The sequence below is a fragment of the Sciurus carolinensis genome, chromosome 7 (assembly GCF_902686445.1).
Source record: "Sciurus carolinensis chromosome 7, mSciCar1.2, whole genome shotgun sequence".
In the NCBI taxonomy this organism is placed as follows: domain Eukaryota; kingdom Metazoa; phylum Chordata; class Mammalia; order Rodentia; family Sciuridae; genus Sciurus; species Sciurus carolinensis.
Genome location: NC_062219.1, coordinates 37,380,078 through 37,396,545, shown reverse-complemented (window position 1 = coordinate 37,396,545; position 16,468 = coordinate 37,380,078). Strand labels below are relative to the sequence as shown.

At 36.3% G+C, this 16,468-nt stretch overlaps 1 protein-coding gene across 3 annotated transcripts in view; it reads right to left on the bottom strand.

The window, feature by feature from the left end:
• Kiaa0408 (KIAA0408 ortholog) overlaps nucleotides 1–16,468 on the bottom strand; it is a 31,659-nt gene that overhangs the window by 13,470 nt on the left and 1,721 nt on the right. For 2 of the 3 annotated variants that reach the window (XM_047558668.1, XM_047558670.1), the window contains exon 2: nucleotides 1,166–1,416. In XM_047558668.1, the coding sequence (XP_047414624.1) occupies nucleotides 1,166–1,300 (135 nt within the window). In that variant the 5' untranslated portion in view covers nucleotides 1,301–1,416. Of the gene's footprint in view, nucleotides 1–1,165; nucleotides 1,417–6,666; nucleotides 6,870–16,468 lie in introns of those variants that run through there. The other variant, XM_047558669.1, reaches the window with a different exon arrangement.

The following is a 16,468-nucleotide window of genomic DNA, read 5'->3' as shown; positions in this document are numbered from 1 at the left end:
TGTCTGAGATTGTTACCAACTGGACCTCCCAAATCTTTGGGAGCAAGTGGCCCATGACTGTGTCAGTTTCTGATTGAATTAGCATTTTAGACTCTGATTTGACTTAGGCATCTCCTTGTTGCTCTAATATCAGTCTCTGGAAAGAGAGAGAGGATAAGAGAGCATGTAGAACAAATTTTCCAAAATATAAAGGAAGAAGAAGTAAATTTGTCCTCTAATCTCTAGTCAGATACTTGGTGACTATCTTTTCTCCTCATTTCTTTTTTTGTTTTTTGTTTTGGCATACCAATTTGATGGTTTGTACTTTGTTTATAAATTGTTAGCTGTTATTAAGAAAAATTTTACACTATTCACACATAAGGCACTTTGCTTATAAATAAAGGTCCAAGAGTCTGTTAAAATAACTTTTTTGGTCCGGTGCATAAAACCAAGTAAGTCAATACTGTGGATTTTATCAGAATAAAGCATGATAAGTATAAATAACTTCCAGTTAGAACAAGTTAGAATATATACCAGTGCAAATGCTTGAAGGAAATATCCAGGCCCAACAGGCTAAGACATGGTTAATGGGAAATAAAATGACTGTGTTAGAGTCATGCTATGTCATTTTTCATAACTCCTTTCCTAATAAATATAGCACACCTTGCCAGAAAAAATCTCATGTCTACTACCATATCCTGTCTGATATATGACACTCCTTTTTATTATACAGAGTTATCTGACATGTAATTTCCTTTAGTAGGCATTACTTATAAATCATTCCAGGAAAGATATATATTCTAATGCTCAATTATAATTTTGCTAATATATGTTCTACTAATTATGTATTTCTTGCATTTTCTTCCAAGGCTATAATATTTGAACACTCATGTAGAATACATATATCATTTTGGACATCAAACCTCTCTTGCCAGAATATGGTAGATTAATAAATTTTAGAGTGATATTTCAAGGTCTTACTTTTCATGCAAGACTATAAAATAAGCATATTCCCTAAGATACTATTAAGTAAGCTTATGCTATTTTTGGTATGGTAAATATCAGTGAGACATGCAATCTCTTTGAATAAGGAAAATAAAAATTGTTTCCAATATAAAACAAACTTCAACTGAATTTTCATCCTGAACTTGAAGTTTATAGTACATTTAAAACAATCAACTTGTACCTCTTCTATCTTCTTCTGCATGATCTTCCATTGACTTTCCCATTCCTTTCTCTCATTGTCAAACTGGTCCAGTAATTCCATCTTTTCCTTATGCCAGCTAGTTTCTGTGTTCTCCCACTGCTTATGTAGGTCCATGGCAACCGGGTGTCAGCGAAGAAGTGTTTCTGCTCGTCTCCACCTTCTCTTAACTGTTTCTTGGAAGCTGGGAGTTGTTTTATTTGAAGCAGTCTCACTTGCCTTTAAAATAAAGCCTAATATAAACATAACAAGGGAGAGTTCCAAATTCATTTGCTTTCAGGAAACACATTTTATCATTTTATCAAAGGCCATTGATGTAAACAAGCTATAGGAAAACTGGATTCAAAAGAAGTAACAGCATCTGCTTAAGAAGAAACTAACATAGTCAATAAAATAATAACTATTGTCCAAAGATTTTTTTCCCTTTTGGGGACCAGACTGCAAAATTATAGTGGACAGACAGATGGTTAAGTGCACATCTAAGATATAAATAGTCCCTTAACTAACCACCTAATCTAAAAATACAATATTTTGTGAATATCTAAGAGTTTAGGTATGAAATTCAGCTCTATGATCACATCTACACAAACTATGGCAGATTCTGCTACAACAGAATGACTCTGTTCTGATGCAATCTGATTATATACTTGTGACTTAGAGTCCTGAGCCAGTGCTGAACTACAGTCTCAATTCAATTCTGTATTTAGACTGAGCCATGCCAAATGTGCTTACTGTACCGAGACTCCAAAGTTAGTAATTGATTTGGGAGACAGAAGTATAAACAAGAAATCAACTTAAATCATAAAAATATCATTCTTTTACCTCATTAAGATCATAAAGCATTAAAACTATCCTCCTGTGAGATGTATGTTAAAACTTATTCAAAATTTCTTCTAATAGGCTATATATGTTTAGAATACTGCATAAAGAGAACTGAAGAAAAACGTCCGCTCAGTTTGCAGGGAATCTTTTAGTTCATTAAGTAGTGAATGAAATACTTAGATTTTTTTTAAATTCAGGGAAGAAACATTTAGGGCTTGAAGATACAATTTAAAGTACCAGATATGTAGTTTGTTATAAGTCATCTAAAATGTCTGATATTTAGTTTATTTGCATTAAAATGGGGATAATCACAGAATTGTTATAAACACTATCTGACATACTGAATACAAGGTAATGTTAAAAAATTCTCGGGCTGGGGAGATAGCTCAGTTGGTAGAGTGCTTGCCTTGTAAGCACAAGGCCCTGGGTTCAATCCCCAGCACTGGGAAAAAAACAAAACAAAACAAAAAAAAAAACCTCAGATTTTCTCAATTTTTTGCCTTACAAATCTTACTTTGATTTCAACTGAAAATAATTTTATTAACAAACTCACTTTTAATGGGTAGAAAAGTATGTTTAAAATATATGAATCTGTTTAAAATAATTAAATAAATAAGCCTATAAGAGATCTAGGGTTGGGGGTATAGCTTAGTGGTAGAACGTGTGTTTAGCATGTGTGAAGCTCTAACTTCAATCCCCAGCACCAACACACACACACACACACACGCGAAATCTAATTTGTCAATTTACCAAGCCATTACCAAAATGCCATAACTTACCAATAGCCACTTATGTTAATTATGGACAAAGTTCTCAAAAGTCAATATTCAATGCGTGCAGGCCTTGCAGAATTAAGCCTACATAACCAAGCAGCAGGCACAAGTTTATATTCACAGGAAATACATGCACATTTCATATCCCAAATATTAGCTAAATATCAAAGGCTAAATTTTATTTGTCAGATTGTTCTGTATCTACATATCTGAGTGGTAAATGGTTTTGAATATATGTCTATATACATATGCATTTATATATATATATATATATATGTTGGACTGTAATCAATGAATCATAACACACTAATGAGGATAAAAAATGTTAGTTCTATATGCAGGGCTCTACCTTCAAAAGCACCCTAATAATATTGGGAGATATATTCTTATTCTTCTCCCAAACTATTTGCTAAAGACACTTTGGTGAATTTTATCTATTTCTTTGGCACTCACAATATCATGATTAATTCGGTCAAGAAAATAATCTCAAGCTTAGATATAAAGATGCCATCATGTCTCATTTTATTCACACAATCAGACTAGTTCTAACCTCATTTTCCATTCCCTCTGTCATGCCGTCTTTTTATTACCACCCTCCATACTTACAAGCCAGTAGGAGCAAATATTTATCCTTAATGTCAATGAATATCTAACAAAATGAACATAGTAAATAATTTACAGAATTTTGGGTTTTGTTTAGATTAACTGATCTCCCTTACCTAGTTATCTTTTAGGTTCATCTAGCAACTATTCATAGGAAATGCAGACAGTGCTTATTTTGAGACTGGCAGACTGCTTTAAAACTATATGTAATTAACTGTGAACTGAAACCATCTTGCTGACTAGAAGTTATTTGCCACTGGTACTGCTTAGGAATGGTGGAATGGTTTGAGATTCTAAAGGACAGTTGAAGAATTAACCAAAGAAGTTATAAAAAGGAAGTAGACTAATTTTAAGAAACTTGGAAAAGAAGTGCTATGACAGTTCATCTTTATCCCAATTGTCTTGAACACTGGAAATGTTCAGAATGCATCATCGTAAAGTTTTCCCACAATTTTGCGGCAAATGGTTCTAATTTTTCTTTCTAGTCCTAACTTTTCTTCAATAACTTCCAAATCAGGATTAAAAAAGCACCACAGGCTCCTCTTTTTTATATACTAGAAGATCACCCCAAGATATTCTAAATCAGTCTTGCTCCTGGTAATAGAGCTGGATGTGAGGCCTGGTCATGCTCCGGAAGCAGTCTGAATCCTGTGCTTATCTGCAAAGGGCCAGACTCATCACTTAACATGGAGAAAGGCCAATCTACAGAGCTTTCCCCTTTCCAGAGCCAGAGTAACATATAGTGCCAGGAAATATAACAGTTATGGATCAAAAAGAAGCCTTTGCAAGAACATTTCTATAGAGCAAAGTCTGTGCCAATTCTTGTGGGAGGATTCAGTTCATCTTTCTAGCATCTAAGTCTTATAAACATAAACATCAAGTGCTATACAGATGAATATATTGCTTCCACCCCTAAATGTAAAGTGGGAGACCATGGAATTGTTCTGAGGATTAAGTGAGCAAGAGAGACTCCTTAATAAAAGTGCTTAAATGCTCCTTTTGGCCATAATGAACACTTGATAAATGACTGTTTCCTGGTTTCTTCCTGCTGTCCTTTCCCTCCCTCGTGTCTTCCCTCTTTTCCTTCACTATCCCTCTTTCTTTGTTTGAAATGAAACTGATTATTTTGACCTTTATTTAATTAGAAAATTGATAGAAAAAAATCTAACTTGCTTGTGTAAATGCCCAAATTCTCCATGATTTTCCTTTGCCTTCACTATTTTTCAAGTAGTTTTATAAAGACACATGTCAAGTTCAATATTTAGGAAATTTTTTTCATTGTTAGTAAAACATTGAATACATCTATAGAAAACTGCATTTGTTAATGTTCTAAATTAAATATTTAAAAATCCAAAGGAGTAACTTTGTTGGGACAGAGTGTTCTGTGATAAGAAGTTATGGGGTAAAGTGGTTCAACAGATTCAAAAACTCATTTTTAGTGCTTTCCACTAAGGCAAATATAAAAGTTCTCTTTGTTTTCAGTTGTCACTCTTTTCCTCCCACAGATCTTGGCATCTTTGTGGGAGAAGAGGGAGGATTTCTGTGCTGCACCCCCTTCTTCATGACTCTTTGCTCTCCATTTCATTTCACTCCTTCCAGAATTTCATTCAGAATAACAATTTATTGGAGCAAATGTAAAAAGGACAGAGTGAGCTACATTACTTAGTCATGCACACGTTCTTCCCCTAACAACTCTAAGCTAGCATTACATAATCACTTTTAACCTACTTCCCCTCTCCCAGGCTGGAGTCCAGGATTGTAAGGACTCGTGAGTGGGTTGCGTAAGTATGGTGATGGGAGGCAAATGGTTTTGCTAACCTTTCAGCCCCACCAGTAAGCAAAATTGTGAGGCCAGCACAGGGGTCTCACAAGATGATTTTCATACCCCACAGTAGCCTCAGTTGGGTCATAATGACACTTCTCCATCTGAAAGGTCCTCTATTCTTACTGAGCTTGGTCGCTACCATCTCAACCTCCATCCTGCCCACTGAAAACTAGATGTTAGCAAAACAAAGTGAGCCGTGATAGTGGTTACTCCATGGCTACTTTTCTCTTTGGAGATTGTAGTTCAGAGTACTTTTTCTTGCTCTTTTATTTCCTATTTCTAAACATTGCTTTTCATATAGTTGAAAGTTTTCCAGTTTTAAGAGGTCGCATATTTCAACAAGAATGCTATACACAGCTGGTACTGTCAATCTCACAATTCCTAGAAGTCGTCATTTGGTCTCAAATGCTTTGCATCTGATTAACTTTGAGGGATTAAGAATTCCCAAGTGTATATCTATCAGAGAAAAGCACCACGGCCTCTAAAATTCTCTAGCCCTCTTCCCAGGCTGTTAGCAATCATTTGTATCATTTCAACTAATTAATTGATTGAATTCTTCCTGTACTGTTCATTAGTAAATGCATCTATCTAGAGATCACCCTGATTTGATTTTCTTAGATGGAAAAAAAAATTAATACCATTTATTGCTCTTTCAGCACATTCTTCATGTTCCAACAAGGTCAAAGACAATCACATGCAATTCCAAACAAATCATTTTTGCTTTTTTATTTAATCATCATCTTCTTCCTTACTATCTCTCCAGTTATTTACTCATTTAGAAAACATCCAAGTTATAGGCACACCAGTTTTACTTTTCTTAACTTAAAAGCTTTAATAAAAACTTCTGGGGTAGATAGACAAATGTCTGAAATAAATCACCTCAAACAGAAGATATTGTGGTGAAATTTCCTCGTAACATAGGTTAAGCCACTAGGAAAGTCTCAGATTTCAGCTCCAATTACAGAAACACATCCTGCAGTATGTGAACCATTGTTTTGGATAAAACTACATTTATTTCTTTTTCATTGCAACTTTCAAAAACTAGCAATCTCAAGGTTCATGAACTTTAATTTGCAAATTAATTTGAAAAACCTTCATTCTAATAATAATTGCACCCTAATAAGGATAGCTAATGAAACTCCCATGGTGGGCAAAGTGCTTTTTGCACAACTGAGAAGCAGTGTTTGAGAAACACAGCCTCAGAAAGCCAATGGCACTGTCATCCAGACTTCGGGAATCCACCACAGCAGCTGAGTGGCTTCTTTCCCGGAGTCAGTATGATCCATTATGCACCCCGCCCACTGTTCTTTAGCCCAGACACAGACACCAGCACAGGCAGATGTTGAAATCACACTGAAATCACTTAAACAAGAGCCATAGCTTAAAATGTGTCAGCAACAGTCTTTCTGTGTTTTGCATAATCAGTCACTTGCTTTTGAATTTGCCAGAAAGAAACATACCTTTTTGCCCTGGGGGGGCAATCCTACAGCAGCTGGGCCACTGGTCAATCTAGTAATGGAAGACAGTAGAGTGGAGGGCTAGTTGTCTAAAGAGCAAAGTCTCAGCTCAGTGAGTCTTGATTCTTTACAAGAAAAGAGCATGCAGCGTAAGTCCAACCATTCTGCAGAGCGGTACTGACAAGTCCCTTTGAATCCTTCAACACTTTCACAAGTCAAAGAGCTGCTCAGTCCACTGTCACAGCAGCAGCTGAGACTACTGTGACGTCAGTTACTTGGAGGCGGCCTTCAAACCACTGCTTCCAACCAGAGCTCTGTAACTTTAGAGCAGCTCGTACTCTGGGTAAACAACTCCAGGTCCAGGACATTTTTAACTTTTATAATGGAGCCCAGTATTTTCAAACTTGCCAGAAAAACTGGTTGTTAACATCACACGATGACAACAGCCAATTTTAGATTTGTTTTATTAGGAAAGTAAACTCATTTCTTATGGGTAAGAACTATCTCTCTCCTTGCTTCTTTCTCCTTCTCAGCTAAAGTCAGGATGTTCTCTTCAGTGCCATTATAAAGTTTGTGCCCAGATGTGGCAGAATGTGTAGTGATTATATATTCCATTACACATACCCACACCCACACCCACACACAAACACAAACACATGAAATAATGTGTGGTGAGTGTGGGGGGTGTGTGCATACATAATCTCAAAGTTTGTAAAAACTTAAAAAAATTCTTTTGATAAAATAGGGCATATATATATAGACTATATAAAGACTAACCTCATAGCTCCTTGGTAGTATGCTGCCTATAATTACAATAATAATGATGTCTTTACATTTTAGGAATTTAGAGTCCGTGGGAAAGAATACTCGTAACAGGAGTGAAAGAAAAACAACAGTTAAGTACCCATGTACCCATGTACCCAGTTTCAGTTGAGGCGCACTGCAGACCAAATAGGGACAAAAGGTAGCCCGTGTGTATGGAAAAGCTTCCTAAACATAAAATTGGTTTACTGTGGAAGTGCTAGGAAATTCTGTCCTTCGGTAATATTTCTAGGGTGTGTTGGTGTGTGGAGGGGGTTCTACACATGTGCATATGGTGATGTTTGGTTTAATTTAGTCAAAAGAGTCTCTAGAGTAATTTTGTGTAATTGAGCAAATAACTTAAAGTTTGAATAGTAAGATCTTCCCTCAAGTTGAAGAGCTTCCTGGTCTGGTCCTTAAAGCATTATATAATCATTTTCACATCATTTTTGACTCCTTCTAGGTTCTATTTCATAGATAACTAAAGCATTTAATAATAGTAACTTATTCTTCATGGGACTTTAATACATAGGACAACTACAAGAAACCCTGGTTTCCTAATCTCGATAGCAAAAACACCAACTATGATAAGTATAATAGTAATTATTCACTGAGGGGCAGCTCTCTGCAAGGCTCTGCACTGAGTACTTCAAATAAATCCTAATCTTAGTTCACCCTATTTTTATGGGGGTAACTGGGAATTGAACTCAGGGGCACTCAAACACTGAGCCATATCCCCAGCCCAATTGTATATTTTTTATTTAGAGACAGGGGCTCACTGAGTTGCTTAGCACCTCACCCTTGCTGAGGCTGGCTTTGAACTCACTATCTCAGGTCTCAGCCTCCTGAGCCACTGGGATTATAGGCATGCCCCACTAAGTAGATATTATTAATCTAATTGTACAACCATGGCTTAGAGAGGTAATAAGTTCATAGAAACACTCCAAGTAAAGGGCTTGGGACTGGTTTTTCGAATTGAAGACACTGGAATTTTGTCACAGAGCTCTAGGTTTCAATTTTACTATCATCACTTCACTGATCATGGAGCCTCTATTCTTTAAATGAATCATTACATTTACTTTATGAGACTATGAGACTAAGAGGGGATACATATAGTGGTAGGCACACAATAAATGTTAGCTAAAATAGAAGATTCTGGACAGAAGGGTGAAGAAGGAGCTGCTCTAAAGCATCATTACAGAACGATCATGTGACATTGTTTCTCCATTCTCTTTCATTTTGAATCTTTTAATTTCTATGTGTTGTTTTGTAAATCAAATTAAAACTCTTTCCTAAGTCCTATCAGAAAACTACAGGAGAAATTATACTGGACCATACTTCAGACTGTCACTCAAAAGTACCTGTTTCAATGACACTTTTACTGGGTATCCCAGTAACTACTTATCAGCTTCTCACTGGGAAAGTTGATCTTAAATTGTACATAAAATTAAAAACCAGTGAAAGATTGTGACAAAGCTTTCAATCCATGTTTACTACTTTTTGTAGGATTTACTAAATCTTTCTGTTGAATATATGTATACACACACACACACACACACACACACACACAATTTCCATGCTGTCTCATACCAAAAGACATGGTTGGATACAAAGACAACAACTATTTTCAAACATTTCCCTAAAAATGTTTAAGAAAACTTGGTTTAAGAAAAGACCCTACAGTTACATGTATAAAATCAATGGATTTAAAAGACTGATTTTCAGATATCTCAAGTTGCCTGACATTTCCATGCAGGTGTCAGAATGGCTGAAAACTTTTCCATAGGAAAAAGGAATTTGTTGCATAATCCAGGTTACTCCTTAGTCATTTGAATATTTCAATCTTCAAACATAAAATTCACATAAATTACTGCTCTATGTTTTGGAAAGAATGATAACATTTACACCTGTTGACATACTAGTCTGATTTCAATGTATAACAGGTATGTAAAGAAATGTATATAAAAATGCTTAATGAAAAAATAAATGTAGAAAGACCAGCTGCTATCAAGAAACCATAAGGAAAATTCTAAACAGGATTTAAAAAGATCTATATTAATAATAGTGTTAAGTCACAAATGAGCACTTTGGAGAAGGTGAAAGAGGGGACTGACTGCATAAGTGTCACTAGCAGGTAATTTCAGACTTATAGAATTTAGAGCCAGAAAAAGCCTCTGAAATCATCTAGCTAACCTTCTCATTTTACAGCTGAGGGAAGAGGCCCTGATGTTAAGTCATTTGCTCAAGGTCACAAAGCCATCCACTAGGGATGCCAAGAATAGAATCCAGGTCTTCTCATTCTTGGTGGAGGGCCTTGAAGTTTAGAATTCCAAGCAGTTCCAGAGAAGTGAATCCAACCCAGGGATAAAGAGTGTTGGCGTGAGAGCAGAGTGAGAGGTTTAATTTTGGTTTTGTCAAATTTTAAATTCAGTTTTCTTTTATATCCGGACAAGAGACATGATATTCTATCTTTCAAGTATGGCATAAGAATCATAAAAGAGAGTATTTATTTTGATAACTATTTAAAGAAACTTGGGTCCTTAGCTAATAAAATATTGCACCCAAATACAAAGACAGAAGTGTTTTACTAAGTTGATTACTAAATTATTTCAACTTAGTAATTGAAAAAAGAAATCTGGGGATAATCAAAGCAGCATGACCTTAAGCATGCCAGTACCTATTTAACCTATAGTTTTCTGTTCATAGGATGATTCTGAAGCATTGTAGAGTAATTATTCAACCTCTTTATGCTACAAACCTGGTTGTTCTGAAACTGGGTAGATTTTGACTTCTTACATAGTTTTTTAGTTGTTTTTTCCATTATCCTTAATCCTTTATCCTTAACCATATTTAAGGATTTAAGTTAAAGGGTGTGGTATTTATATTTTCATTAAGAAGGAGAAAAATAATATATTAAAATTCCTTTTTAAAAACAAAACTAGTTCTTACTCATCTTAAAGATCAGAGACTATTAGATGACATATTTTAAGTAATTAATCCTTCTAGAATAATATCTATCTTTTGCGATTTTTTAAAGTACTTGTTTTAGCGAGCTTTTTCTCCACTGTGACCAAAAGACCGAACAAGAACAATAGAGGAGGAAAGTTTATTTGGATTTCGCTGTTTCAGTTTGGGACTCACTCTCAGTCCATAAACAGGTGACTCCATATAGCTTTGGGACCCAGGGAAGACAGAACATGGAAGGACATGGTGGAGGAAAGCAGCTCAGGACATGGCAACAGAAAGCAGAGGGGACTCTGCCTACTAGCAATGAAATATAAACCCCAAAGTCACACCCTCAGGGACCCACCTCCTCTAACTTCACCCTACCTTCCTACAGTTACCACCCAGTTAATCCCTATCAGTGGATTAATTAACTGATTAGGCTAAAGCTCTCATAACCCACTCACTACACCTCTAAGCTTTCTTGCATTATTTCACACATGAGTTTTTGTGGGACACCTCCTATTTAAACCTTAACAGCATTTTAAGATACAGGATTTCAGTTGCTTAGCAGAACTCTTGAATCTTAAACAATCTTCAATTCCTAAGGAGAGTCTTGGGTACTTCCCTTAACAAATATTTGTGAGCACTAACTCTGTGCCAGGTTAGACCATGAGAATTTGAAGAATAAGACTCTAAAGGTGACCTAAAATGTGACCTGCAACATGACTGCATCATAAGCAGCCTAACACCTAGAATTACAAATTTGGAGAGCTTCTCCCAGTGGTTCCTATATAACTCCACCAAGGGGACAACAGTTTAGTTTTCTTCTGAGCCCCAGCTGCATACTGTACTCCCTCAGAGATTTATATTTAAAGAAATACTCAAGTTGGAACTTCCCCCACTGTGAACATTTTGAACCAAACCATACAGTGGCAAGGTCCAATTTTTTTCTTCCAAATCTGGTCTATGTTACTTGAGTTCCAGAATGGCAGTTTCAACAGTGTGTTAATAAGTGTAATTTTGATACTTCCAAGTCTCTGTTTTCGGGTATAAAATTATGAGGGTAACACCCAGAGTATTTATTACCCTTGGAAGTTGCATTTTTAGATTATTGTGTTTCAGCTAATGCTCTATTTTCCCATTACTGGATGTTTTCCCCAAGAATCATGGGATGCTGGCTCCTTCTATTCTGAGGGCTGGTGACATGTCAACAGATATTTTAGCCAAGAAGATCGGTCATGGGGCTTATGTATAGGCATTTCCAGATGACAGAAAAATTCAAAAGAAACAGTTCTGAACTATCTGTTCTTTTTAAGTAGTTGTCCAAATTCTGAACAAAACAATAACATATTTGAGAAATGTGGGCTATTTAAAACTAGAGCAGACCTTGCTTACATTTTTCAAACTTATTTTTTTAACCTCTCATTAAATTATTTACAGATTCATGACTTGGGAGACGTTAATGACAATAAAATCAAAATATTAAAGGGATTCTTCTAGGGTTATCTCTTATTTAGTGACCAGAAAAGAACCTTGGGAATGCCTCTCAACCACCAGAGGGCCACCCTGAGTCACTTCTCTCTGCTAGAAAGTTCCAGCAGAAAGCATGGTTAAGAGAAGCCATTTAGTGAGTGTGATTTGAAAAGCATTGAAATTAATCTATAGAGAGTTATTAGCCCACCTACATCTTCTATTGAAAATGTTACAGTTATTACTACTGGGTGATAACATTACATTTCCAGTAATTGTCTATTAACATGCCGGTGACAGAGGAAGGAACTGTTGACTAGTCACATCCCAGCACAGAAAAGAACAGCTAGCACACAAAAGGACTGGAAGAAATGAGCAAATATAAGTAAACTTTGACTGGAGCTTGGTTAGGTTATCTGTTTCATTTATGGAATATGGAGTTGGGAAAGGGAGGAAAGATCCAAATGGGGGAACAACATGAGCGGTGCTAGATTTTGAGCTCAGGTGAAAAGAACTATGGCATCATTTGTGAGAAGGCTACAAAAAAGGATTAGGAGGCAAGGTACAGAAAGGGAGGCCCAGAGTCATACTTCAGTGCAGACTAAAATTCCTCCTCTAATCAAAGGGTTTCTGCAAAGTAAGCCAGACCCATTACTTCATGGCCAATCATGGCCAAGGTCTCTCAGTAAGTCCACATAAGACTGCAATCCTAATACCTTGGTGGGAAGTCTGCCCATGAGCATCACAAAAATCCATAAAGGACAAGGGAACAGAACATAGTGTAAAATGGTGGTATCAAGCAATGGGACAGATATTAAAGGGCAGGAAGCAAACAGTAGGTACTTAGCATAGCCCCGAAATTGGTGGTACCTGGCTCTTACACTATATTCTGGTGTTGATGTCATCAATAAATTGGCATACTAATATTCCTACAAATTTGCTTTTTCTTATGTGACTATTTTGAATCCATTCACTTTCTAAAAATATCAGTAACTTCAAACACACAGCTACTTCTGGATCAAGTGTATTCTTCTAAAGTAAGTATGATCAGAGACATTAGTTTCCCCTCTTAGAGGGTTTTCTCACCTCTAGATTCATGAAGTCCAAGGCTGGGGGGATCCTCACTTTCCTTCAACTGCTTCCTTTGGGTTGCTTCCCTGTGGCCTGTTCTACTAGGAGTCTTGGTAGATCTGCATTCCATTTTAGGTAAAAGTGTTAGGATTCCTAGGAGCCACCCCAACCTCGGAATAAATTAATTTTGGTAATTTTTCATCTTGAGACTCCCCCTCTGAAGTTCTAAATGATGGATCTAGTCTAACACATTTTCTATTTAAAATGTCTAACTCTATTTTGTTTGTCTAGGAGTTAATGATAAAGAAATGAAAGAAAAGGAATGTAAAAAAAAAACCTGTAGACTTCATGAAAGGAAGGGAATTATAAATCATACACTAAACTGAATTTTCTGACTTTTAGGAAATATAAGCTATTTTTATTTTTTAAAAAGCTCTTAAATTCTCTTTGCTTATTAAATTATCTGAGGCAGGCAGGTAACCAGACGGGCGTCTGTCTTCCCCTTATGTTCTTTTTATGTTTGAGCACTTAAGTTAAGGTAAGCACTTTTGACTTAAGTTAGTTGAATTTAAAGGTACAACATGTTGGATACCTTACAAAGGAAAGTTGTTTCCCAGTCTTTGATATCACTTATGCATCTCATTTGTCAACACAGACAATATAGGCAACTCAACTCTAAATATTCACAGGCAGGTACAGAAAATAAACACAAAAGCACAATTGTTTTGAATCAATAATTTCCAGCTCTGTCTCTGAAGAATTCAGGATATTTAAACTCTTCAATAACTCAGATAATTTAATAATAAATAGTCAAGAAATCGCAGCATTTCTGAACAATTTGGAGTGCTTTACCACTGTATAAAATAGTGGGTGTTCTTCAGGAAAACACAATCTGGTTGAAGAATGAGCTGTGGGAAGTGGGGTTTTCTGGGGCATCTCCTTATTTGTAAAGAAGGGTTACATTTGTTGCTCACAGTCTTTGTTCAAGTGAGCTACAGCAGTACTTTACTCAAAAGGTATTCCTTGAAGTTTCTACAAAATCATCCATACCTTCAAGCAGAGAAGGAGTGGGCAAAATGTATCATTAAGTTAATGGAAAGAAGGTTTAGAGACTGATTTTTGCACTTTCAGAATGGCCAACATGAAAAATGAGCACCATTACTTCTCCCTCTTCCAATACAGCAGTACAGAAGTATGTTTTAGAAGTACTTGGGATGTCCCACACTTTTTGCTATAACTACAAAGGTTTTTCTACCATGTCCAGATCATAAAGCATTCTTAATGAGTTCCCCCTGAAATTTCACTTTTATGTTGCTGAGAATATCAGGACACATCCATGAAATGTTGTTTCATCAGAATGTAGGTGCAATCACTTAGTCTACCAAAACCAAATAAAAATTGCAAACAGAATCAAAACTAGTTTTGATTTAGACCTAAGTGGTTTACAACTAGGATTTAAGCAGTTATCTCTTCATGCATACTGTTTTTGAATGGTACCAAACCCCATTAGTTTAATAGGTAATAGCTAATTAAAATTAAAAATAGTTAAATTTTCTCACATTCTAATATAATCCACCACAACTTTCTGTTTAACCTCTACATTCAATTAAAGCATCTGATCCAAAGCACGACTCTACCAGAAAAAACTGGGCTGTCAGCAGTTAAGAATGTAGCTATGAATACTGCATGGATATTTAGACTTAAGGCTAAGTTACCAAGTTGATATTCCAAACTTTGCTGGCAGCTGATTAAATAACCATTTCTCATCCTACTATACAAATCAAAGTGAAGATTGGGGAACCCAGGCCAATACACATTCCAGACTCAGCACTGAATTTTCCTTTGTTTTATGAGTTTTAAGTCATTTTATGCTTAAAAATAGCCAACTGAATTCCTTTTTTCTTAAATCTAGGTCAAATTAACAAAGACACTCCTTCCTAGGCCTAAGAATGTGCCATGCAAGGGAATTTTCTACAATAAGTTTGCTTACTTGAGTTTATTTTCAGTGTCATGCTTAACTGTCTCAGCTTCAAATGTGTAAATAAAAAAATCCCTTTTCTCAATAATTGGGGGATGCCATTTTCTGGATGCACAAAGAAGCCTGGGTGTTCTTGCTTAGTACAAGAAAAACAAGGCAAGCTACAGGCTCAGAGGGGAGAGAAGGAGATGCTGGGGACTCTCTTTTATAGATCTTTGCAACTACAGGGAGAAGACAGCCACAGAAAAGGTCACTGGCCCCTAACATGTTCCTTGAGACACACAGGTAGGTCTGAATGTCCTGATCCTGGACACATTTAGTCTGATGGATGTATGTGTGTACACTTAAGCACAACTGGGAAGCTGGCTGTGTAGTGGGTGGGGCAGAGCTGGAAAGATCTTTTCTAGAATTCAACAGGACAGTAAAGCTGCCTCACTTAAATCAGAGGACATTTCAGAGGGATTTCAAAACCAGAATTTGTGAATAGCAGTCTAGCCAGTTCTGTTTCAGCCTACTTTCTCCTCACTAATATCTTGTGAGCGCTCCATACATTCAAGGCATGGATGGGGTTCAACATTCTTATGAAATTCTTCTATAAAATCAATGCCTTAGGAATTCATAAGTAAGATGAACACTCTTCTTATCAAGGTGATCATAGTTACTAAAAAGAAATCCAAAGATGGGACTGGTGCTTTTCATAAGCCCAGACACCTCTTCTTCCTTATTCAGGTCACAAATTATTATTGAGGTATTGGTACCACCCCCATACATATTTTCAGTGTCCTTTAGGAATGCCTAGGAGTTTATGATAATGGAACATTAGATCATCATGGGGCACCATGAGGACTTCATTCAGGATGCACATATGCCTATATCTCTGAATGTACATGACCCTGCACTCATACACTCTTCATCTTGGCTCTCCTTTCTGTAGGTATTTTTACTATTTGTCTCCTTTGATTTTGTTGGATTCAGACTCCACTGAACGACTGGATCTTTAAGATCTACTCCAACCCAGACAACTGATAACCCTACATCCTATTAACACATTACTGTAACCTTAGCTAGGGCTATATAGAATGTGAATACATATTTTAGATAACTCAAATATCTAAAGCAGTGATTCTAGGGAATTAAAAAATACAAATGCCTAGATCCATATTCATTGTTAATTAGCATGGGGCTGGTCTCCAAGTCTAAATGCATCCAAAGGACTCTGTTGTACAGCTAGGATTGAAAAACTATTATCTAGGTATTTAATTCTTGTTTATTTGATAAAGGAACATAAAATCTCAAAGTCAATTTCTTAAAACCGCAGAGAGTAGTGAATTGGCAAGATGCTTCTGAAGTGAATAAGGCATGGCACATCATTTACCCATAGAGTCAATATAAGCAATAAGGGCAAGAGAATTACTTGTGATATGGAATTGCAGGAAACTTGAAGTGTTAACTCCTTCCCTCTAAATTCCAGAGAACTTCCAAGTCATTGGAACACCTGCCACATTTTCATACATTTCCAAATTCTCCATAGGTAGCTGA